Below are 24,336 nucleotides of genomic sequence, written 5' to 3' on the forward strand. Positions count from 1 at the left end.
TGTGGCTTCAGCTTCCAGGCACTGGCTCTTGTTCTGCCTGTCTCTGCTGGGTCCTGGTCCTTAGCACCCCTAGTGTCTCCCCACCAAAGGCCCGGCCTGGACGCTGTAATAAGTCACTCGGTCTGGTTTGCCCAAGCTGGACAGGCTGAGCTATTTGTCTCTCTCGACTGTTTTCTCCAGCCCTTGAAGCACTTTTGTGGCTCTTCCCGGTATCCTCCCCGGTCATTCTTCGCCCCCTTTAAAACGCGGCTCCCAGGACTCATGCTGCACGAGCCAGGTTGGAGTCTGGCTCCCTGCTCCCCAACAGAAGGGGCCGGGCGCAGCACGCGTGGGTTTCTGCCATCGGAAAGTACGAACGGCCCGGCCAGCCCTGTGTCCTGTCTTCTGACAGAGGCCGGAGCCAGGGGCCTCAGAGGGAGTGACCAGAACAGGGCGAGGATGGCGTCTGGCAGCCGACGTGACTCGGAGCACGTGCAGGGAGCCAGGCCAGTCAGAGGGCTGGGGGCGGGTGCCTGCCCCTGGCAGCGCTGGCATGGCCGACTGCCCCAGGAAGCGTGTGTGTGTTGTGCTGGCCTGCGTGGGCCTGGGAGGAAGGTGACAAGGGACCCGACCTGGGAGAACTGGCATTGTGGGCCTGATCCTGTGATGTTCTGGGCGCGCTCTGCTACCACTGAGCGCAGGGCCGTGCCCACTGCTGCACTGACTGTCTGCCCGCTGCAGGCTGGCCCCGTGGCTCAGCACTGCCCCTCCTTCGTGATAGTTCACGGCCAGGCGGGAGGGCCAGGCAGTGTCTTTGAAGTGGCAGAGTCCTGTGGGGGTGGTGCCCGGGTGGGATCGGGCCGTGGGTGATGCTCTGCCCAGGTGGCTAAGGCATGCGGTGCTGGGCAGTGCAGATGAGACGGACCCCCCCAGCCCCTTGGCTTCGCACCTCACAGCCACCTGCCTGTAGCAGTAGCTCCTGGCAGTGCCAGGTTTGCTCCCACCTGCTGCAGTTGCAGCCGGGATGGAGGCAGCTGCCTCTCTGTTCACCCCCAGCCCCTGTCCTTTGCTCCCCCGGGTCCTGCAGTATGGAGGGGGAGGGCTGGAGTCACACGCTCGTCTCCCGGGCCCGTCAGCAATCCCAGGCGTGTCTGTGGGTGGGGGCGCCGGGTGGGGGGCTGCCGGTTATGTCCCAGGTGGCTGGTGGGGGTGCGGAGTGGGGGGAACAGAGCGCAGGTGCCCCACTGCATGCCCCACGGGTGGGCCAGGGGCTGAGTCCCTCCGAGCTGGGTCCCGCCCAACGTGGGCACCCGTGGGACGAGCGCAGCACGTCTCCTGCTTCGGCAACTCAAGGGAAAAACACCCACGAGAGGGGCTGGGGTGCGGGACGAAATTGCCACAGAATCTGGCATAAACAGCAGCCCCTGCCCTGGGTCTGTGGGTCGGGATTGAGGGGCAGCACCAGAGCTGGGGGGCAGGGCAGGGCTGGCAGGGGGCTGCGGGTAAGGAGTGAGGGGCACTGGTAAAGCTGTTGTGGGGGGGAACCCAGGGCTGGGCTGGCAGGGGGCTGCGGGTCGGGATTGAGGGGCAGCACCAGAGCTGTGGGGCAGGGCAGGGCTGGGCGGGCGGGGGGCTGCCGGTCAGGAGTGAGGGGTGCCGGGACAGCTGCATGTGGGGAGCTTGCACCCGCCTGCCCCTGTTCTCCCCCCTTCCCCCGGCTTGCGTCACTAACCGCTGTTGGACGCCGTTTTGGCAGGCTCCTGCTGCAGGCTGGCATCGACATCAACCGGCAAACCAAGGCGGGCACAGCCCTGCACGAGGCAGCCCTGTGCGGCAAGACGGACGTGGTGCGCCTCCTGCTGGACGTAAGGGCCCCTGTGTCATGCTGCATGTGCTGGGGGGGGGCGGGGGGAGCTGCTGAACGGGGCAGAGGAGCTCTCCTGTCTTGGGGTAGCAGGGCTGGTGCCAGAACAGGACATGGTCCGTTCCCCATGGACGGCTCTGCCAGGGCAGGATCAGGGCATTAGCGGGCCCCTTCCAGTGCAGGAGGGTCTCAGCCTGGCTTGCCAGGGGACCGTGAAATGAGCGTCCCCCTGCCCAGCTGCCCCCGATGTCCTTGGGGCGCTGGGCCATGCCGAGTGGTGTGGCTGAGTCATTCCTGGAGCCCACCCTCCTGGGGGCGCTCTGTCGGGGGAAGGCGGCATAAGGAGGCCGGCGACTGACAGCTCGGCTCGGCTGTGCCAGGGCTGGGGCACCGCTGGCTGTCGTGTTTGCTCACCCCCTGCCCCAGTTACCCAGCCAGCGCGGCGGCTCTGCCCCCCGCCCCGGCTCTGCTAGCAGGAGCCCCTCGCTCTGGACTTGGGGGCTCTGCTGCTGCCCGATGCACTGCAGCGGGGGGCCGCTGAGAGGAGGAAGTGAATGGGAAGGAGGGGGGCCAAGAGAGAGAGTCCAATGTGCAAACCCGCTCGGCCTCTGTCGCGTCCAGGGGGCATCCCTGCAGAAGTGGGGCCCTCCTGGGTTCTCCTCCCCCCGTGGGCAGAGCCAGGAGTGGGGCGTTGACTCGCCCTGGACTGCAGGGGAGGGGAGGCTGCTTTGTGACCCCCCCCAGTCCCCTATAACCAGCCCGCCCCCAATCACCCCGTGGGTTTCGCGCTGGTTCCTGCAGACCACATGCTGCCCATGCAGTGGGCACTGACCAGTGCTTGCCCAATCCCAGGCCTCCACGGAGCTCCCACGATGCAGCTGGCTGGGTGGTGCTAGCCTGGGGGGGGCCGTTTGCTGAGCCCACGCGTGGCTCATGAGGCCGAGAGCATGTGGGCGTCTGTCCCAGCGGGAGTCGCTGGTCTCGCCGTGGCACCCCTGAGCTGCCGGCAGGCTGGGTGTGGCTGCTGTGGCCAGTGGGGGAGAGGGGGCAGCTCCGTGGCCAGCCTGGAGCTCCCCGCATCGGTCTCTCCGTATTTCAGAGCGGGATCAACGCCCACATCCGGAACACCTACAGCCAGACGGCGCTGGACATCGTCCACCAGTTCACCGCCACCCAAGCCAGCAAGGAGATCAAGCAGATGCTGCGGGGTACGGGGGGTTCCCTCCAGGGGCGGGTGCTGGGGGTGCCTGGGGTCCCCTCCCTTCCCACCAGGGTGGGGGAGCAGTGCACTCCGCTGGCTGCCATCCGTGCTGATGGGAGCAGAGCCCCTGCCTGCTCTGCTGTTGCCAAGGGCAGGGCGGTGACTCCCAGCCGGCTCTGAGCTGCTCTGCCGCCCTGGGGTGGGAGGTGAGTTCTGGGCTCACGCCGCGGCCCCTCATGCTCTCCCCCCCCCCCCCGGCTGAGGCGTTTAACACTCAGGAGGCGAAGTCGCGGCTCCTCTGCACCAGGAAGGGGATTTGTGGCCCAGTGTCTGGCCAGCCCAGGCAGAGCTACGCGCAGGGAGCTCCCGGCCACCTGATGGGCTTGGGGCTTGGACTCTGACCCACCTCTGAAGGTCGAGTGTATCAACTCAAGAGCTGCTTGGAGTGCATGCGCCCCAGCCTAACTCCTGCTCCAGGACAGTCATGTCCGTTATCACTGTTCTCAGCCCTTCAGTGGTATTGCTGTTAAACAGCTGCCACGTTTTCCCCCAGAGGTGGCTGCCTGTCAGTGGCAGGTGACTCGGTTCTGATTCTGCAAAGGGCTGTGGGCTCCCTGGCAGGGGCTCTGTACCAGATGTGGACCGGGCACAGAGCTCACTTGGACACCCACTGTGTTCATCCTAGGATCCTGTAATGCTCTGCCGGGCCTGGTTGAGGTTCGGCTACACATGGCGCCTGCTTGTGGCTGAACAGGATAGTCCGGTCTAGTGCTCACGCAGGTTCGGGTTGGCGCGGCTCATTGCTGGAGCAGTGGGTGCTCTCTCGTCGCTGCTCTAGCTACAGGGGACTCCTGTCCCCTGTTACTCGCCAGGGAGCCCAGAGCTCTTGCTGGGGGGCGGGGGAGGGAGGTTACTTTGTGGAGCTTTCTCTCCGACGCTTCCCTCCTGCTCTCTCGGCAGATGCCTCGGCAGCGCTGCAGGTCAGGGCCGTTAAAGATTATTGCAACAACTACGACCTGACCAGCTTGAACGTGAAAGCCGGAGACGTCATCACCGTGAGTTGCTTGCAGAGCCGGGCGCGGTCAGTGCCGGCAGCGGTGGGCCAGGCTGGGGCTGGGTTCACGGCCCCCATGACCCAAGTCCCCTCCCTCCAGCAGCCTGCCCCTCAGCCCCCCTCTGCTCACGGGAAGGGAGGAGCCTACTGCCCCTTAGTGCCCCAAGCCAGGAGCCCTTCGCTGGCACCAAGCTGCCCAGGCAGCTGCTGGCATACCCGCAATGGTGGGCTCAGGCTGCAGTTGGGCTGCGGGTGGCAGGACCAATGCCGAGGAGGGTAGAAAGAGCCCGGTCGGAGAAGGCAGGACTAGCCGGGATGGGAAAGGACTAGAGAAGCCCTTGCCCCCATAGCGAGGGGCTGGGCAGGGAGGCAGAAGGCAGCAGCGCTCTGGCCATACCCAGCGCTTGCAGAGATGGGAGCAGCCCGCCCTCATGTTGGAGGGATGGGGCTGCCACCCAAGTCCATGGGCTGGCAGGAGACTCGCCCCCAACGTCTGAGCCGTCAGTCACCGAGTTCGGCCCTTTACGCGTTCTTGGTTGCTTTCAGAGTCGTGCCTGGGCAGAGATGGACACGGGCTGCCCCTTCTGCCTGCCCCTCTAGTCCTGCCACCTGGCCAGTGCCGGCCCGTTCCCTACGGTCCCTGCCCCCCCCCCACCGCCTGGCCAGCGCCGGGCCGTTCCCTACGGTCCCTGCCCCACCCCGCCGCCTGGCCAGCGCCGGGCCGTTCCCTACGGTCCCTGCCCCACCCCACCATCTGGCCAGCGCCAGGCCGTTCCCTACGGTCCCTGCCCCACCCTACCGCCTGGCCAGCGCCGGGCTGTTCCCTACGGTCCCTGCCCCACCCCACCACCTGGCCAGCGCCGGGCCCTTCCCTATGGTCCCTCCCAGTGCCACTGCCCCCTTGCTGCCGAGATGGGTGCAGCAGATCACCAGCCGCCAGCCCGGGGTGCCAGCCCGGGGTACCAGCCCTCGCTGGCAGGCGCTTGGAGCAGGATGTTGCCCCCTCCTCTTCCGCCGGCTGGCTCTCACCGGTGGTTCCCGTCCCCACGGCCGGGCCCCAGTCCCGCCAGCGAGCGCCCCCCTCTCCAGGCCTTTCTGTTGTGCAGGTTCTGGAGCAGCATGCGGACGGCAGGTGGAAGGGCTGTATCCATGACAACCGGACCGGCAATGACCGCGTGGGCTATTTCCCGTCCAGCCTCGTGGAAGCGATCAGCAAGCGCACAGGCAAATACCCGTCCCTCCCCAACCCCCGCCCGGCGCACGTCAGGCCCTGCCGCCTCCGCACCCAGCACCCAGGCACCGGGCCTGGGCTGGGTCTCCCCGGATGGGCCTGCAAGCCCCATAAGCCCCACGGGTAGCGTGGGAGGGTACAAGGGGCACTGCCAGATGCCGCCAGGAGCAGGGACCCTGCGAGTGCGAGCCCTGCTCCGACTTTCAGCTGAGATGGGAGCGCGGGGCCAGGTTCCTCCGGGGCTTCGGCCGTGGCCAAGGTCCCACGTGATGTGGCCTGGGGCCTGCGTGGAGAGGCGTGGCTTCAACGGTGGGCGTGGCTGGCTGGGGAAGGGGCGTGGCCAGATCTGATTGTGCGGCTCCCAGCTGGCAGAGCTCCTATGGGACAGGTCATAGCTGCCCCGCCGCGGAGCGGGAAGTCACCCCTTCCGGCACCGCTGCTCTGAATCTGGCCCTGGATTTCTGTTCTTAGTAGCCCATCTGCCCTCCCCACACCCAGGGCCTTGCTCCTCTCCACAGCAGCTGGTTGTAGCACCGCCCCGAGGACCGGAGCTGCTGGAGCTGGCAAGGGGCCACGATCCTGTTCCCGCGCAAACCCTGCAGGGGCGCAGTGACCGGCTGGCTTGTGGCACCCTGCCCCCGGGGGAGGGGAGGCTATGCAGGCACATGCTGAGCGCTGCAGCCGGCCATGGGGGCACGCAGTGCCCACCCTCTGTGCTGGCCTGGCACCCACTGCCATCCAGGCTGGGCCATGCGGCCCTTTGCTCTCTCCCTGCCAGCAGAGATCAGCTCTCATGGGCCGCGCCGGCAGCGGAGGGGATCTCCCCTCTGGGCCATATGCCCTCCATGGGCCTGGGCGTGGCTCTTTGGGGCGCGATGCCAGGGGCTTGCCTGCGAGGTGGAGCGGGGTTGGGTGCTGGGAGTGGGGGAGGTTTCTGCGCTGGAGCGTGTCTCGTTCTAGCTGGGGCGGCTCTGGGGTTCTCACCCTGCTCCTAGAGAGGGCTGGGGTTGTGCTTGGTGGGGGGACAGGGCAGGGCAGACGGGGGGGGAGAGCACCCAGTGGGGTTTGGCGGGGTGGGGCAGGCTGGGAGAGCACCTGGGGGGCGGGAGCGGATGCCCGGGCAGCTGGTAGAAGCCACATGCTAGCCAGGTGCAGAGGGGGTCTGCTGGGGAGGGGCTGGAAGAGCTTCTCCTGCACACCCCCTGCTGGCCAACCCGTGGAATGGCTCTGGAGCGACTCCCAGCTTTTCCTAGGTGGGGAGCCCACGCCCTGCGATGGGGTACACCCCGCAGGGGGCGAGAGCAGCTCCCTGGCCATGCCTAGGCACACCCCAGGGGTGTGTGGACACCAGTTGCTCAGCGAGCTGGCTGCCCAGGCAGTCGAGTTTCTGGCTGCAATTCCTGTGTGTCTCATGCCCATAGGATCGGGGGGTCTACAGCAGAGCCCCTGCCTCGCACAGGCCAGTTTTCACCATTCACCAGCTCCCCCCAGACCAGGGTCCTGACCTGTCTGCGGCGTCACCTGTCGGGAGAGGTTTTTGCGGCTCCTGGGTCTGTGGAGGAAGCTGGCTCCGGGCTTGGGCAGCAGGGGCTGCATCAGGGTGAAAACGAGTGTGTCGGAAGAGAGGTCAGCTCAGACCTTGTGTCACGGAGTTCCTGGGCGATGCTCTGGAACTGCTCCCCATGAAGTCAGTCAGGACTCTGGGGTAGTCGCCTTTCTGTGAGCAGCCTGTCTTCAGGACACACAGCTCACACAGCTTCCACCTTCCTGGATCTGATCTCGGAGCATTCAGCATCCTCTGCCTCTCCGTGCGCTTCCCACAGCGAGTCCGCTCAGGCGGTGCTCCTGGGGAAGCCAGAGGGTCCTGCACCCCAACTTCGCAGTCAGACGTGACTCTCAGCCAGCCAGTAAAACAGAAGGTTTATTAGACGACAGGAACATGGTCTAAAACAGAGCTTGCAGGTGCAGAGAACGGGACCCCTCAGCTGGGTCCATTCTGGGGGGCAGTGAGCCAGACAACCACGTCTGCACTTCACTCCATGTCCCAGCCAGCCCCAAACTGAAAAACCCCTCCAGCCCCTCCTCCTCTGGGCTTTGTTCCTTTCCCGGGCCAGGAGGTCACCTGATTCCTTTGTTCTCCAACCCTTCAGCTCTCACCTTGCAGGGGGGAAGGGCCCAGGCCATCAGTTGCCAGGAAACAGGGTGTCGGCCATTCTCTGTGTCCAGACTCCTGCACACACATGCCCTCTAGGGCTCTGCAATGATCATACACCCTTACCCCACCACCTAGATACTTAAGAACTGCCTAGGGGAAACTGAGGCACCCCCACACTATTCAGAGGAAACATTAAGAACAGTCCCACTTCGTCACATCTCTCCCCCCTTCGAGATCGAACTGAGCGGGGTCACTTTAGCCGGTGACCTGGGGAAGTTCGAAGCCACCAACGTTCCCATGGATGCCCCAGCATCTCTCCCATTCCTTGGTAGGAGTTACACCAGGCCCTTCCAGTTTCACGCCCTCCCTTAGGTCAGGGGTGGTCGATAGCACTCGCAGGCCGCATGTGGGAAGGTTTATGCAGCCCATGCCCTTTGGCCACCCCAAGAATGTCTCCCCATTGACCATCACCTTCTACTCCCACTGGAGGTCCGGGGGGCCTGGCCCCAGGAAACTCCACACAGACATATAGGTTGGGGTCAGGAGTGGGAGCCTGTCCACATCCCCAACCACCTGGCTGACGGAGTCTATGGCCTTGGGACCCAGCAAGGGAGCTAGACACCGGGGCTTTTCCGCAGGGTCCCCTTGGTTCAAATCGCCAGCCTGCTCAAAGGCAGTGAGGTGGGCATCCACACCCCCCCCCTCCTTAACCAGGGGCAGCAATTTAGTCTCGAGGTTCCCTGCGGAACTGGCCCCCCGGGATCTATCCCCACTCACCCCGGGGAGGTCCCCTAGGCCTCTCCGCCCCACCACCGCCAGTTCATGCTGCTGCTGCTTCTGCAGCTCTTTCTCGGGCTCTCGCTGTCTCCCACGGTCCTCTTGCTCTCTCAGACTCAGCTGCAATCCTGTCCGTCTTGATCCCCCGATGGGGAACCCGATCATGAAGACCCTCGTCTGGTCGGGGACAGGAGTCTTGGCGATGCCTGGCTCCCGCTTCAGCTGCTCCCAGATCCTGCTATAGCCCCAGTTGGGGTCAGGAATCTGTTCCTTAGAGCGGTCATCCTCCTCCAGCTGCACGATTAACTCTGCTTTGGTGAACTTTCCAATGCTCAACCCTCTCTTTCTGCACAGGGTTACAATGTCCTTCTTAAGGAGACGGTGACAGGCCATCACTCCGCTCCTCCCAAGTTGTTGTGGACTCACAGGCCCGTGTGTTCTCAGCTCCCCACGGTTTCCAGGGAGAACCCCTAGTGTGCCAGCCCTTCTCAAGGTCACCACCTCTTTGCCAGGGTCGAGCTGCAGACTCCTCCGCCCCTGAGACTGCTCACTGCAGTCCCCAGGGGGACCCCATTACTGCACAGTACTTCTCGCTGGTCACACACTCCCAGGGGTTAACCGCCCCCCGAAACCGCTCCTTTCTGAGCCTTCAGCAGGCCTGGTCCTCGGCAATCCCCCTTCGTGTTACTGCTCCCCAGTCACTTACTGCAGGAAGCGCCATCCACGGGGTGCAGTACATCCCACCGCTGCCACCAGTTGTCACGGAGTTCCTGGGCGATGCTCTGGAACTGCTCCCCATGAAGTCAGTCAGGACTCTGGGGTAGTCGCCTTTCTGTGAGCAGCCTGTCTTCAGGACACACAGCTCACACAGCTTCCACCTTCCTGGATCTGATCTCGGAGCATTCAGCATCCTCTGCCTCTCCGTGCGCTTCCCACAGCGAGTCCGCTCAGGCGGTGCTCCTGGGGAAGCCAGAGGGTCCTGCACCCCAACTTCGCAGTCAGACGTGACTCTCAGCCAGCCAGTAAAACAGAAGGTTTATTAAACGACAGGAACATGGTCTAAAACAGAGCTTGCAGGTGCAGAGAACGGGACCCCTCAGCTGGGTCCATTCTGGGGGGCAGTGAGCCAGACAACCACGTCTGCACTTCACTCCATGTCCCAGCCAGCCCCAAACTGAAAAACCCCTCCAGCCCCTCCTCCTCTGGGCTTTGTTCCTTTCCCGGGCCAGGAGGTCACCTGATTCCTTTGTTCTCCAACCCTTCAGCTCTCACCTTGCAGGGGGGAAGGGCCCAGGCCATCAGTTGCCAGGAAACAGGGTGTCGGCCATTCTCTGTGTCCAGACTCCTGCACACACATGCCCTCTAGGGCTCTGCAATGATCATACACCCTTACCCCACCACCTAGATACTTAAGAACTGCCTAGGGGAAACTGAGGCACCCCCACACTATTCAGAGGAAACATTAAGAACAGTCCCACTTCGTCACACCTTGGAGACGCGCCAGAGCCCAGAGATCCTCCGGGAAGGCTGTTGTGCTCTGGAACGTGGCTCTAAGAACGGAGTGTCGGGTCACCTTGGCCTCAGGGGTGTCAGATCCGATTGGCTCAGCTTACAAATCGAGACGCTTTCCCCCGAGCCAGCCCTGCTAACCCGCCCTGGGGCCCTCATTCTCCCCTGCCTTCCACCTTTTGTCGTCTTTTCCACCTGGGTCACCTGAGTGCAAGGCGGGGAGGGGGAGGAAGCGCGGCCCCGGCGGGGTGAGCTGGAGCCATTCCCTCTTTTGCTTTGCCGGCAGAGTCAAGCCCTGACTGGCTGCACCAGGGCAAACCTGGGCAAGGCAATGGGGCCACGTGGAATTCCTAAGGCAGGGGCCTTGTCCTTTGTCCTTGGGGATGAGGCGCACTGCGGGCACAGCCCGGCCTGGCGCTCAGATCCCAGGCTCTTTGCAGGGCTGTTGGCTAGAAAAGCCATCTCCTGATTGGTAACCTGAATCCCTCTGCCCCGGAGTCCTGGGAGACCAAGTGCACGGTGCTGCCGACTCCGCGTCGCTGTTCAGAGAGCCACACTTGAAAGCCCAAGGAGCGGGCAGGGAGCGATTCAGCCAGGGTGGTCCCGTGGATCGCTGCATGCCTTTGGCTGAGCTGCGGTGACGTGGCGCGTTAGCTGAGGAGCCGCTGGACCACAGGCTCTGCACCGTCCCGGTAGCAGGATCCAAGGACTGCTGCAGGGAGCGGGCCCAGGCTCGGCCCAGTGGCACGGTCATGGGGGTGGCGTCCAGCGACGCGGTGACTGGATCCCATCTGCTGTCGAGTTCTAACCTGGCTCCGCGGTCACTGTGGGGTCTTAGCCCAGCTGGCGGTCATGGGGCACACCCAGGGGGTGGCAGCCTTCACGTTAGAGCTGAAATGAGCCAGACCTGGGTAACCTTTCATTCTTTGGCCGTCTGAAGAGAGCAAGGCAGGGAGAGGCTCTGTTATGGGGCGATTTTTCCAACACTGGCTGATGGCACCAGGGCACAGAAATGCGCCGAAAGAATGTGCGGGGGAGGGATAGCTCAGTGGTTTGAGCCTTGGCCTGCTAAACCCAGGGTTGTGAGTTCAGTCCTTGAGGGGGCCATTTAGGGGATCTGGGGCAAAAATTGAGGATTGGTCCTGCTTTGAGCGGGCGGTTGGACTAGATGACCTCCTGAGGTCCCTTCCAACCCGGATATTCTATGATTCTATGAACATCAGTTTGTGCCAGAGCTGTGGTTATCACTGCAGCTCAGGGAGACCAGGAGATTTGTCTTTAGTTTGGCAAGCTGCAGAAAGCAGGCGGGTTCCTCAAAGCAATGAGACCCCCCCCAGCCGTGGCTCAGGGGCTGTTTCCCTGGTGGAGACGCAGATCCGTCCCGCTCTTCGTGGAGAGCTGTGGGTGTTTTTCATTTGGCACTGCAAGGAAAGTAATCCCATGAGCTGTAAATCTTCGGCCTCTCGCTGTTCCGTTCTGGGCTCTGAGCCTTGGTGCCAGCCAGGGCCTTGGAGTGGCAGCTGCCAGGGTCCTACGATAGACCTTGGGGGTTGCATGTTTGCGGTGCTGCATGCAGTGCTGGGGCCTTCATGCCCCCTCTGATCAAAGCGCCCTCTCAGTCCTCCAGGTGCCTCCCCTGGCTTGGACGAAAGAGGCAAATGGGGCCCCTCCCCAGCACACCCCTGGAGCACTGAGACCTGCTCCCAAAGGATGGAAAACACACCAGCTTCAATGGCTGGCCCAGGGAACCAGGTGTCAGGAGGCCAGGGGCTGGGGTGTTTGTGCAGGGAGCAGAGGAGGGAGAGTTCTTCCTGGGGTGTGAATGGGGGGGACATGATCAGGTGGCTTTTGCTGGACCCAGAGTGTGCGTCGGGCTGTGACGGGCCAGGCTGCTGCCTGCTTGTGCGGGATCTGGAGTCTCGTTTCCAGAGCTACGTGTAGAGCTGAGTGCTGGACGGCTCACACTTCTTAATCCCGGAGGTTATTCTAGCAGCGGGAAGCCAGCGTGCGGCTCCTGCACCTGCCCCAGTCGCTGGCTGTCCCTGGGTGTACCCAGCGGAGGGGCAGGTTGTGTGTGCCCAAGCCCCTTGTCCCGTGGTGATGGCCGTGTCCCGCTCTGGAGGGTGGCTGGTGTCGCTCCCAGGGACAGGGCCGGGGTCAGCGCGAGCGATTTGCCTCCCCAGCTCCGGCTGGGAGGTGGTAGTGGGAGTCCGCACACTGCTGCCCGCCACTGGTTGCAAGGTCAGGCATGCGTCAAGGGGAAATCCCGCTGAGCCTCGGGCCCTGATGGCGCTCGTTGCCTGTCCTGTAGCCGAGGGGCAGAGTGCTTGGCCCAGCGGGTTCTGGTCTCTGCCAGCTGGCGACCGTGTGGTCCAGGCACTGCTGTTCCATTTGGGTTTGGAGAGAGGCCGCCTGGAGTTCTGTGGCCTGTTGGTTTCCAGCCGGCCGGCACCGGGGAGGCTCTCACGGCGGGGAGCTGGAATCTGCCCTCTGGGGTTGGGTCCAGTCCCTGCAGCCCGGAGGGGCTGGATTCCCGAGGGGTCCGGGTGCGACGCGGCGCTCCTTCCTGGCTTGGCTTGGCTTCCGTTTTGGCCAGTTGGTTTTGGTGGCTTTACGTGTCTCTTGATTATTTGCTTCTTTTTCATTTTGTCTCTTGTTATGTTTTTATTAGCAGGTCCGTGGGGCGCAGTCACCATTCCCCACCACTACCAAAAGATCCCGCTCCCAGCTCCCAGGGCGGCTGTGCTTAACGGTGACTCCTCGTCCCATCCGTTCCATTTCTTGCCTCCACCTCCACCTCCTCCACCACATTCCCATCTGCCTCTTTTCAGTTCCTTTGGCTATCACAGGCTCCCCCATAGCACTGCAGAGGAGCTGCCTTATGGACCAGGTAGTTCACCGCTCGCTTCATGGGTTTTCATTTGGTTTGTGTTCCTTGTTTGGGTTGCCTTCCCCTCCCCCTTGGTTTGCTTTGGTGCGTGTGCGAGCGGGGGTGTCTGCCCAGCCCCCCCTTTCCTTTCCAGAGTGGCTGTGGCATGAGTGTGGCATGATGGATGTATTATGGTCACTCCCTGACCACGCTGGGGGCGTGCCCCGAATGGTCCTTCGGGCTGCAGAACTCCCTAGCCGGAGGGTGGCTGCCGTCCGCAGTCACCGCCCTCGGCCCATTCAGTCGGCACTCTGCCCTATAAAGAACCGTGACATGCGTCTGCAGGCAGGGCCAGAGAGGGGGCATCCCTGCAGAATGCTCTCCTCATTCTGACTCCACCAGGTGCCAACCCCCAGTCTTGCAATGGGTGGTCAAAGTGCCATGGTGGGAAACAGCACTCTGTAGCCAGCTGGAGGCTACTGGTACAGTTGAGGTCTTAGGTGCAGCTGCTGTGGTTCCCTGCCAAGCTGCTGCCCAGATGCAGTAGGGTCACGGGCAGTTGTTTCATGGAGAGGGCCCTGGCACACAGGGGGTCCTGGGCAGGGCTGATGTTCGGAGCCTGTTTGATGCCACAACAACCAAGCAGGTGGGGCTGTCCTCTGCCTTGGGTCCGCTGGCTCAGTGGGACCAGCTGAGGGTAGGTGTGCGGACCCCGATTTGTTCCTTGCTGGTTTGACTCTCTGCCTCCTTTCCTCCCCATCTGCTGCCAGGCAGCCTAGCACTGTGTCTAATACCGCAGCAGCTCCCCGGTACACGCAGTGCCAGCCACTCATCTGAATGCCAGACAGGCAGCCCCTCGACGAGACAGCATCGGTGTGTGTCGCGGGCTGCCCAGCACAGCAAATGCTTGGGCTCCTGGAGCTTCTCCTAATTAAGAGCCATGCTAAACATTTAAAGCGCTTGTCTAATTACAACCAAAAACATCGAGCCCTGGAGACTTCTACATTGCAGCCGTTGGGCCTGGTGTGCCATCCTCCTGCTCCTTGTGCCAAACCAGTGTCAGACACTGCCTGTCTGTTCTGCACCCACCTTGCACTGGGGTGTAAGGAACACACAAGGGGCCTGGCAGTGGAGAATCGGGCCCATCGTCAGCAAGAATTGGCCCCAAGGTGTAGACCTTGTAACTGTGAAAGGTGTTGCGGAAGCCAAGTTCTAAACATGATGTTATAGCTGAAAACAAAACAAAGATTGGTTCAAACTCTTCTGTTTTCAGTGCCGAGAAGCCAAAGGCACCAGGACTGGGCTAGCTCAGCAGGAGAGCCAGGCGGCGAAGCTGACTGTCCGCTTTCACGGCCCTGGCTGAGGGAAGCGCCCAGAGTCACAGAAACTCATGAGGAGAGGGATGTACACAATGGGGGCTGTTCTGACTCTTCGGGCTGGAGCAATCTGCAGGGTCACTAGTGACCCGGGGAGGGAATGGGGAGTTCTCTGCTGACAGTCTGCTGTGAGAGACAAGAATAAATGGGCACTACGGCTAACCCCTACTGTTAAGAATCCAGAGGCAGGTCCCCCAAATCACCAGATTGGCTTGCAATCGAGAGATTGAATGATGCTGATAATTAATGTGGGGGGTTCTTTGCTTTCTGGTTTCAAAGGCCTCGGGGCACACTCAGGTCACATTTCCAGGCTTTTCTCTGCAACGACAAGGGCTGTGAGAAAAGCGGAAGCTGAGACTCTCCCAGAATTCTGTGACTCCAGGAGCTGGGTCTTTAAGATAGACACCAAATACTGCAAGAGTTGGCTCACTGCAAGCATGTGATAATGTCACAGGGCCTGCATTGCTGCTCTGAGACCATTGTCATGCCCCTCCTGAGCTGCACAGCTCCCCACTCTCCACATTGCTGCCAGGACAGCGTGTGTGGGGACTTGCCCAGCAGTGTCCTTGCTGCACTGTAGGGTGCATGGCAGGGGACTTGGCAGCAATAAAGGGAAAGCCAACTGGACTGTGGGATCTCTCCTTGTTACCAATGGGCTGCTAGTTCTTTTTCCAGAGAGCCTTCAAGTGAATGTTTGAACAGCGAAGCAGGAAGCAACTCTTGACAGTCTGGTGAAGTAATTTGAGACATAAGGGGCCCGAGACTGGGGAGGTGGGGTGCAAAGGTGAACAGAAATGTACCTTGATACTCTTCTGATCTGGAGCTGGCTTGGTACCCACTTAGAGCAGCATTGACTTGGGCTAGTTGGGCCCAAGGAGCTGCAGCGGCGGATTGGCGTGGCACTGGGATGTCCCGGGCAGTGAGGATGTAGGGGTGGTGGGAGAGCCGTCAGTGCTGTGCTGGAGAAGTTCCTCTGGGGCCAGACAGGCTGGTGGAGCTGTGGGCAGCAGGGTAAGGCTGTGGAGCGTTTGGCTGGCGTGCTCAGGAGTTGGATTCTGGGTTTGCTTCTTATGCCAGTTGTTGCCAGATCTGTGGCTATCTTGGGAGGATTCTGGTACTTAGTATGTGTATCACCATAACGCCTAGAGCCCCCGTCACGGACCAGGGCCCCGCTGTGCCCGGCGCTGTACAGACCCAGAACACAAGGCTCCAGCTGCTCTGTATGCATCACCTAGTGCTGGGAGCCTGGGCACGCTGGCTAAGTGGGGCTGGCTCTTGCATGGGAGGCTCCGGGCAGTAGGTTGCCCTTTCCCCTTGGGCAGGCAGTGCTGGGCTGCTGGAGGTGCTCCCCGGGGTTCGGAGGGTTCCCCGAAAGCTGTGCTGGTGAGCACTGATCCCACTCCAGTGCGTCGGTCTCTTCTGCAGAGCGAAATTCCCCCTGGGTTGGTGGCACTTGCTTCTCTGTGCAAGCTGGGCCGTGCCTTTGTGTCCGCTGCACGGAGGCTGCCCGGGGATCGTGGCTGCGGCGAGCTGGCTGCGTACCTGTGACCCTGCAGATGGTGAGGAGAGGAACTGGAGACCCCCAAGCTCGAGCTGAAATGGTAGGAGCAGTTCTAGGCAGGGCATGTGTCATTTCCCCCGCTGGAGAGTGCCTGGGGCATGAGTCTAGCACCTGTGCCACGGGATCTTTGATACACACAGAGAGTCCAGACCTCATTTTGATGTCTCCTTAAAGTAGCTATTCCAGCAGAAGAGCGCCCCCTAGCGCCATGCCAGGGCACTGCCGTGCAGCTCTCCCCTGCAAGCACTTCCCGCGCCCGCTCTGCATAGCTCTCCTAGGGGCTGGCTGGCTCCCCGCTGGAGGCAGCGTGGCTGTCGGGCGCAGTAGCAGCATATTCATGCCCCTTCTCTTTGGCCAGTTAAACTCTTTACCTGCATCTAATCTGCCTGGTTGGTTTGTGAGATGGTGGCACTCGAACAGCCTCTTCTCTGCGCAGGCAACATGTGCCATGCCCAGCGGGGAAGCTCGGGAGGGGGGCGGCTTGTTAGATCCTCTCCCTGCCGCTCTCGGGGATGTTCCCGGCTGTGAGCTTCCTGCTGCTGTGCCAGGCCGAGTTAGCTGTGCCCAGCTGGGTTAGCTGTGGCTGAACCTAGCAGAGGTCCTTTTATCCCCACGTTCGGCCGCGGCTGGAATCCCGGGGCCAGTTCTGGAGGCCACAGTTCAAGGAGGCAGCTGATGAATTGGAGAGGGCTCCGAGAAGAGCCACGGGAATGTTTAAAGGATTAGAAAACCTGCCTTCTAGTGACAGACTCCAGGAGCTCCATCTAGCTTAGCAAAGGGAGGGTTAAGGGGTGACTTGATTACAGTCTGTAAGCACCTACCGGGGGAACAGATATTTAATATCGGGGCCCAGCCACCACTCACTGCTCATGTTTCATTTCCCCCCATCACTGGATGTCTCACTGATCTGCCCCCCCAGCCTGTCCCGTCATCTCAACTGTGCCTGATGTGCAGACATGGTGCGTGCTCCAGGGTGGCAGGGATGCCGGCAGCTGTTGGTGCCTTACGTGTCATGTCTCTGGCCAGTCCTGAGATGACTCCAGAAATTCACCCTCTGGTTGAACATTAACCCACAGAGAGATCCAGGACCGAATGTGCCCAGGGAATGGGGGGGTGACGCGTCTGCTCTGTGCACGGAGGACGTCTGTCAGTCCGTCACTGAATTCACTGGGGAAGAACCAAGGCACGGAGGCTGCGATGCTGCTTGGTATGGAGGGAGGCAATGCAGAAAGGCCTCGCCATAAAATAATGTGGAGGAAAGGTCAATGTGCCAAACCTTAGCTGGGTGGGTGCATGCCTAGGGGGCTGCCTGTCGTTTCCCCTCTGTTTAATCTCAGGCAGATTGCACTTCCCTCTTCGCCGTCTCCTTCCACTGGGCATTATTCCGCCCTGCTGGCCTGCCTGAGTGCTGATGAAGTCCTGCCTAATGCAGAGCAGACAAGTTCCATCTCGTTAAAGGCCGTGGTCCTCTCTTTTCAGCTTCCAGCCCTTGCAGTGGCTCTATCATCCTGCACAAGCTCCCCTGCGCCGCAGCCTGTGTGCAAGCTGAAGTGGTTTAATGCATACAGATAGCATCTGCAATGACACCAGCTAGGATGAAATGCCCAAGGGCTCTACTGCGGGGGTCAGGCAGGAGACTTCCCCCCGGGCTGGGCTGCCGGTTTCATTGCTTCTAGTCTCATGCACTTAGTCCATGGGTCTGGCAGAGCCCTGTCTATGGCTATAGCCAGCCACAGTTGGGTTTTCCAGCTCCTGGGCATTCCAAGAAGCAGGCTGTCAGGCCCCTGACCCCATCTGGAAACGAATGACAGGGGTGTTTGTTCCTTTCAGAGGGCTAATAGAGACAGGAGCAGATGAAAGGTTTAAATTCTGGTGCATCAGCATCATACCCGTGGGTCTCTTAACAAACCTTCCCCTTCCCCCTGGGAGCTGGCAGTCTCTCTCCAGCTGGTTTGGAGCATTGCCAGGCCAGGGGCATGCTGAGTAATCTCCAGTTTTCTCCATTTCCTTTTTCAACCAGCTTTTCTGTTTCTCTTTCAGGTGCGAGGAAAGAGTTTGCTGAGCCACTTCCCTTTAACTCTGGTTTTCCTGGCGCGGGGGTTGGCAGGGGGATAAGAAATGCATGTTTGTTTACAGGAATCTCCAGGGAAATGGCTGCGTTGAGTCTTTGTGCAGTTGGGTTGAGCTGTTTCTCTGGTGCAATCTGCAAACCCCTCGTTGTGTGGCCCTGCACGCGGGGAAATGGCTCTGCCTGTTTTAACCCTCCTGAGAGCCGAACGCTGCCTGCACAGGGCTGCTTTCCTCAGTGGCGGAGCACGCCCCCAGCGTGACCCACTTTGAAACTCCTTCAAATCCAGCGGAAATTCTCTGCGCCAGTGTGACCCATTTGTTAAATCTCTTCGCTTGCTGCTGAGAGATCTGTTTGCAGACCCCAAGTGGGGCTCACTTTACATAACATGGGTGGGCTCCCCTCTCCCGGCTCTCCAGCAAACATCACAGCGTGGGGCCCAGAGTTGGGCGCTTTGACATCATCTGTGCGCAAAGAGAGCTGCCTTCCCTTCCGCTCCCTCAGACCCAGGGCTAGAGGCAAGGGGGGGTTTCCAGGCTTCTAAGACCATGGAACTGCCGAGCGAGTTGCTGACTGGGCCTTGGAAAGCGTAGGGAGCGACTCCCCAGGTGCAATAAACACAGGTCTCAGGGAAGGCCAGCGGATGAGGAACTTGGGGCCTTGTGTTGTCACTTCCCAATGGCTCCTAGGTCCGTGTTTTCCCAGACATTCCCTAAGGGCTGGATTCAGCTCCCCCTATGTGCACGGGCATGTGCCTGCCTCCATGGGCAGTCCATGTGTAACACCGACAGACCCCGGGCTTCGGGATTGAACCGGGGAGCTCTGGAGCTTAGTGCACGAGTCTACAGCCCTGTTAGCTAGGGCTGTAGAGCAGACTCATTTAACTCTCCTTAAGTGGTCTCGGTGCCACTAGAGGGGACAGACCTCCCCCACCCCTCCGAGGCGTGTGAGTTACACCTGCAGTCAGGGAGGGGCTGCTTCATGTGAGTCGGGGGGGCAGCACTGAGGTCACTGGGTCGTGACTTGCTGCGCTTATTCAAAGCCCATCCCGGGGGACCGGGGCCCTGCTGCCCTGGCCAACCACAAGCAGGGTCCAGCCCCCCTTTACTTTGGGGGCACTGGCATCCCATCCCCTAAGCAAAGTCAAGCAGCTCAGAGCATTGGGAAGAGCGCTGGCAGCTGGCCTGCAGAGATGTCCCGGCTGGCACCCTCCCTCAGCCCATTGCAGCCGCCTTCCGAGCCTCTGTATGGGGAATTCACAAGTCCTGAGGCTCCCTGGCCAGGTGTCGGGCTCGCTCAGTGCTCGGAGGGCCGCCAGGGCAATGGGCTTTGCTGCCATTCACTGACCACCCTGCTCTCTGTGGTGGAGGGGCCAGGCCCCAGCGGGGCTCCCCAGCTCCTCTCCAAGGCCTCTCCCAGTGGTGCCCACCCCGAGAGCACACAGGGCTCAGCTCCACCAGTGCAAATAGCGGCTCTGCCCGTCTAGCAAAGTGTGTGAGGGTCAGGGCAGCCCCCTGCCCAGCCTGGAGCCCCCAGTGCAGACCAAGCCTGGCCCAGGGGGAGGGGGCAGGGTCTGTAGCAAGGTTCCCAATTCTGGAAAGGGTCTGTGCGTCCCCGAGCAATGGCCCGGCCCGCTGGCTATGTGCTAGTCAGGATACAGTTCGCGAGAGACTCCAGCCTTCGACGTCTGTCTCTCTCCCGTCTCCTTGCCGTGCCAGGAGGCTGGCTTGGTGAGACCATTAAGCTCCGTCGTCCCTGCAGTGATGCTGAGCTGCCTTCTCCCAAATCCGACCTGGCAGCAGCTTCCCACCAGCTGTGGGGGGACACGGGCTCTGGCTCCGGGGTGACCAGTGAATGTCCGAGGGTGGGGAGAGTCCTACTTCCACAGGTGTTTGCTGCTCCGGGGGGGGGGGGGGGGGAAGCGTGGCAGGGAGCCGGGCTAGGGCTGGGCCGTGTCAGCCCCCGTTTGTCTGGCCGAGGGGTCGCCGCAGAGCTGCGGCTGGTGAATTCTAGCACGGTGGCTCGTAGTGATGGGACAGAGGTCTCGGGTCCCTTGTGGGCCATTCACCCAGCTAGCGTCATTCCCAGTTCCAAATGCCTGTGCCCCCCTCCCCCGAACATATGTTGTGGGGCTGGCGGTGGCAGCTGCCCCGTGGCTGAGAACCGGGTATGAAACGTTCTGGAGCAGGCACGGCCCAGGAGGCGCCCGCCTTGGGTCTGATTCCTGCTACTCGACGGCTCCTCATCCTCTCCCCATGTAAAAACGCTGCCCGGGGCACCGTCAGCCCCTTTCCCATGGCCCGTCTCGGACGCCTGCAGAGTGTAGCCTGGGAGCCAGTAACGGGGCTGGGGACTGCGCTGCATTGCCTCTGTGTGCAGCCCCATTGCAGCCGGCTGCACCCTGCCGTGCTCCCCACAGCCCCGGGGAACCCCCTCCTCCATGCGTTTCTCCCTCATGCACCCCTGGGGCTGAGCTCAGAGTGGGGCCCACCGGCGACTGAGGAAATAACCACTGGGAGTGTAGACTCAGCAGTGGTTTACCAGCTGCGCGTCTGTTCGGCACACGCCTGCCATTATTGGCTGAGTCTCGTCTTGTACCCCTTGCTGAGTGAGGGGTTAGCTTTGCTGAGGGGCTGTTGCGTGTGGATAGCTCCCAAGGGGTCCTTACAAATGTGTTCCCTGCGTGTTGGCCAAGGTGTGATAGAGGGTCCAGTACCCGCTCGGCCGCCGGGGCTGGGCGCGCTCTCCCTAAGCAACGGACTTAAAATAACCAGAGAGGCTGGTTGCCTTGCTGTTCTGTGCGAGTCCCGGGGACCCCTGCCCTCTGGTCAGCAGGGAGGGCACCAGTGCTGTGTGGTGGGGAGAGGAGCGGTTGCAGACCACGTTGTGGTCTTCCAATGCAGTGGGTCCCAGCTGCCCTGGAACTTCATGCCAAGGCCGCATCTCCTCCCTGGGCCTGTGATGCCCATGGGCGCAGTGCCTGGCACTACCGAGGCTGGGAGGCTGCCCCCAGGAGGCCAGTGGGGTTGGTCAGCAGAAGGGGGCAGAGGGGCGGTGCAGTGGTTCCGTGCTATGCCCAGCCAGACTCCTTTGGTCACCACAGTGATGCCAGCCTGAGATTGGCAAAGAGTCCTGGGGCACCTTATAGACTAACAGACGTAGTGGAGCACAAGCTTTCGTGGGTGAATACCCACTTCGTCGGATGCATGTAGTGGAAATTCCCAGAGGCAGGGATAACCATGCAAGCACGAATCAGGCTAGGGATAAGGAGGTTAGTCTGCTCAGGGAGGATGAGGTGTGAACGCCAAGGGAGGAGGGAGGAGAAACTGCTTTGTTTCTCCTCCCTTGGCGTTCACACCTCAACTGCTAGAAGAGGGCCTCATGCTCCCTGATCGGACTAACCTTGTTACCCCTAGCCTGATTCTTGCTTGCATAGTTATCCCTGCCTCCCGGGTGCGTGTCTGGGTGAGACTGCCCTGGTCCCCGCTGCTACACCCCTTCTCACCGCCGCTCTCTTTGCTCTGCTCCAAAGGGTCCCGAGGGTCTGACAGCCCGTCGCATCTGTCGCCGTCGCAGGGCGGATCCGCTGCCATGCCGGCTCCTGTGGAAGAAATCTGGGTGCTGCGCAAACCCTTTGCAGGTACAGCCGCCTTCGCATCAGTCTGTGCGTACGCGGGCTCGTCACCGGATCCCGCGTCCTGGGAGCTGCTTCTCCAGCCCCACGCTGACGGCTACTGCTGCCTGGTGGCAGGCTGGTGTTCTCCTGGACTCGCCTGGGGTGGCACTCGTCAGCCGACGGGAGGCTCCGAAACACCAGTGTGAAGCTGCTGCTGGGGCCTCAAAGCCAGGCCACGCCCGCAGCAGGGGTTCTCCGTGGCGTGCGGAGAAGTGCCCTGCCATCGCCCGCCACCTAACTCTCCCTCCCCGTTGGCAGGTGGGGACCGCAGCAGCCTGGGGAGCACGGGGAGCGTGGCCAGTGCCCGGAGCTCGGGGAGCGGGCAGAGTACGGGAAGTGGCAGCCATGCCCTGCATGCTGGCTCCGAAGGGGTCAAGGTAAGGGCAGCTGGGTATGCTTAGGCAGCAGGTGACCCTTGGCCCCTGTCCCCGCAGGGAGCCGGCAGTGGAGTGAGGTGATCTCCCGTCCTCCCCTACCATGGAGACGCTCTCAGCATATGCACCTGGTGTAACGAGACCAGCCAGTCCCTCCCCAGGTGCCAGATGGCCCAGAGCGCTCCAGCCCTCTGGCCCGCCCCGTGCTCTGCTCCATGTACGCTGGGCACATTCCTGCCCTTCGCTCAGTCAGGCCTGCCCGGGGCTGGTTTTTCCTGCCCTCCGCCCGCTGCCGGGCTGCTGTGTTTGGGTCCCCAGCCCAGCAGGGAGTGGGATGACAGGGCAGACGCTAGGCCCTGCACATCCATTGCTCTCTGCTGCAGCCCGCTGTGGGCCTGGGGGTCGGGCGCAGCTCTGTCTGCTCTGTCGCAGCTCTGTCTGTCCCCTAATGGGCTTTGGGCACTCCAGCGCCATTCTGGCCCTCCACCCCACTGGCCTGCCTGGGGCGGGACCGGCAGACCCTGCCCTTCTCTGAGGCTGTCCACTGGGAGTGGCACCAGGGCTGACTTTGGGGGTAGGAGATCCATCCTTTGCGGGCTGCTCTGTCCTTCCCTCCCCTGCACCTCCTCCATGGGGCAGAGGGTCCCCAGGCTGCTGCTGCAGCTGGCTGGGCTCTGCTGCCCCTACTCAGCCACACAGCCCCTGGCTCCAGACGCCTGCCCTCCTCCCGGTGCTCTGGAACCACCAGGCCAGGGGGCCATGCTCTGCTCCTCTTCCTGGCTAATCAGGCCGAGCCCCCCCCCCCCCGCCCCCCGCTGCTCCCCATGGCTACGGGGGGCTGGGGCTAGGTGTGCGTGAGGCTGGAATTGGGGTGTCCCGGATGGAGCTGCGGCTCCTGCCATCCCTTGCTGGAGGCGAAGCACCATCTGTGCTGTGAGCTGTGTTCTCACTCACTCCCTGCTGCATCCAAAATCCGCTGCGCCCCTCCCTGCCCACCCGCGCCTCCGGCTCCGGCTGCCGCAGCGTTAGCAACACAGTCTCTGGCTCCTGACGGCCCCCCCCCCCCATTTTTTACCCTTGGTGGTGTATTTTTTCAGCTGCTGGCGACGGTCCTGTCCCAGAAGGCATCGGTGCAAGAGTCTGTGGTGGGTGATGCGCCGGCCAAGGCCCTGGAGGCGCCTGCAGGTGCGTGGCTGGTGGCTGCCTGGCCGCTCGGAGCAGGGCTGACCCTTGGTACCTACGAGGGTTTGGCGTTGATTTTTTTGCTCCTGTTGCCCAAGAGGAAAGTGCGTGGGTAAAATGACGCTCTCGCCTTTCTGCTGCTGCCAGGCCTTCTCCTGCTTCGGTTAGTCGGGGGCCAGGGGGCTGGGGAGGGCGAGGGTGCATCCTGGTGTGTGCTCCACCTCCAGGCTGTTGGTCTGGCCATGCTCCAGGCCAACCGAGGGAGCGAGGTGCTGCCCGCGGCCTGCAGGCTCGGCGCTGCTGCCAGGGCCATCTGTTGGTCGCTGGTCCCTGCGTGCCAAAGCAGCATTGTGTGTGGAGTGTGTGTGTGTGTGATCGGTGTGTGCACGTGCATGATTGAGGTGTGTGTGTGATTGGTGTAGAGTGTGTGTGTGTGTGATCGGTGTGTGCGTGTGCATGATTGAGGTGCGTGTGTGATTGGTGTGGGGGGTGTGTGTGTCCGTGTGGGGTTGGGGGTGGGGTGTGTGTATGACTGGTGTTTGTGTGTGTGTGATCGGTGTGTGCACGTGCATGATTGAGGTGCGTGTGTGATTGGTGTGGAGTGTGTGTGTGTGTGTGTGATCGGTGTGTGCACGTGCATGATTGAGGTGCGTGTGTGATTGGTGTGGGGTGTGTGTGTGTCCGTGTGGGGTTGGGGGTGGGGTGTGTGTATGACTGGTGGTTGTGTGTGTGTGATTTGTGCGTGAGTGTGTGTAGTATGTGGGGTATGTGTGTGCGTGGGATGGGTGTTGGGGAGGTGCATGGTTGGGGTGTGCATGTGTGTGTGATTGGTGGCTGTGTGCCCTGTGGTTGATGTGTGTGTGTGTGTGTGTGTGTGATTGGTGTGTGGGCTGTGTGTGCATGCATGGGGGGCTGGGGCATGTGGGGTGTGTGTATAGTTGGTGTATGTGTGTGGAAGGCAGTGTGTGTGTGGGGGGTTGCATGTGTGTGGGGGGTTGAGGTGTGTGTGTGATTGATTGGTGTGAGCGTGTGCATGTGATTGGTGTGTGTGGCATGGTGGTGTGTGTCTATACGATTGGTGTGGATGGGGGGTTGGGGTGAGTATAATGGGTGGAGGGGTTGGGGGGGTGTGGTTGGGTGTGTGCGTGTGTGGTTGAGGTATGTGTGCATGGTGTGTGCGTGTGTACAGTTGGGGTGGGGGATGGTTGGTGTGTGTGTGTGTGTATGTGGTGGGGGGGGATGATTGGTAGGTGGGGGGGGGTTGCTGCTCACCTCCATGCTGGTTGCATCCATTTTACCAGCCCGATTGAAAAGTGTTTACCTTGGGCTGCAGGCTCCCCGGAGGGCTGGGAACTCACCCAGGGGCTGGGAACTTGGCCCAGCCGGCAGCATTGTGTCAAACAGCTCGAGCCGGGAAAGCACAAACGCCCGTCACTAAACCATGAGACCGAGCGGTGTGA

General features: G+C 61.8%; 1 protein-coding gene across 5 annotated transcripts in view; it reads left to right on the forward strand.

Annotated features, from left to right (window-relative positions):
* The window catches only part of CASKIN1 (CASK interacting protein 1), a 181,177-nt gene that overhangs the window by 135,637 nt on the left and 21,204 nt on the right, over window positions 1–24,336 (forward strand). For 3 of the 5 annotated variants that reach the window (XM_075133371.1, XM_075133373.1, XM_075117558.1), the window contains exons 7-14: window positions 1,736–1,844; window positions 2,943–3,051; window positions 4,005–4,099; window positions 5,205–5,322; window positions 12,442–12,660; window positions 21,177–21,284; window positions 21,579–21,697; window positions 22,792–22,879. In XM_075133371.1, the coding sequence (XP_074989472.1) occupies window positions 1,736–1,844; window positions 2,943–3,051; window positions 4,005–4,099; window positions 5,205–5,322; window positions 12,442–12,660; window positions 21,177–21,284; window positions 21,579–21,697; window positions 22,792–22,879 (965 nt within the window). The remainder of the gene's footprint in view (window positions 1–1,735; window positions 1,845–2,942; window positions 3,052–4,004; window positions 4,100–5,204; window positions 5,323–12,441; window positions 12,661–21,176; window positions 21,285–21,578; window positions 21,698–22,791; window positions 22,880–24,336) is intronic. The other 2 variants (XM_075133372.1, XM_048865856.2) reach the window with 2 other exon arrangements.

The sequence above is a fragment of the Caretta caretta genome, chromosome 10 (assembly GCF_965140235.1).
Source record: "Caretta caretta isolate rCarCar2 chromosome 10, rCarCar1.hap1, whole genome shotgun sequence".
Taxonomy (NCBI): Eukaryota; Metazoa; Chordata; order Testudines; family Cheloniidae; genus Caretta; species Caretta caretta.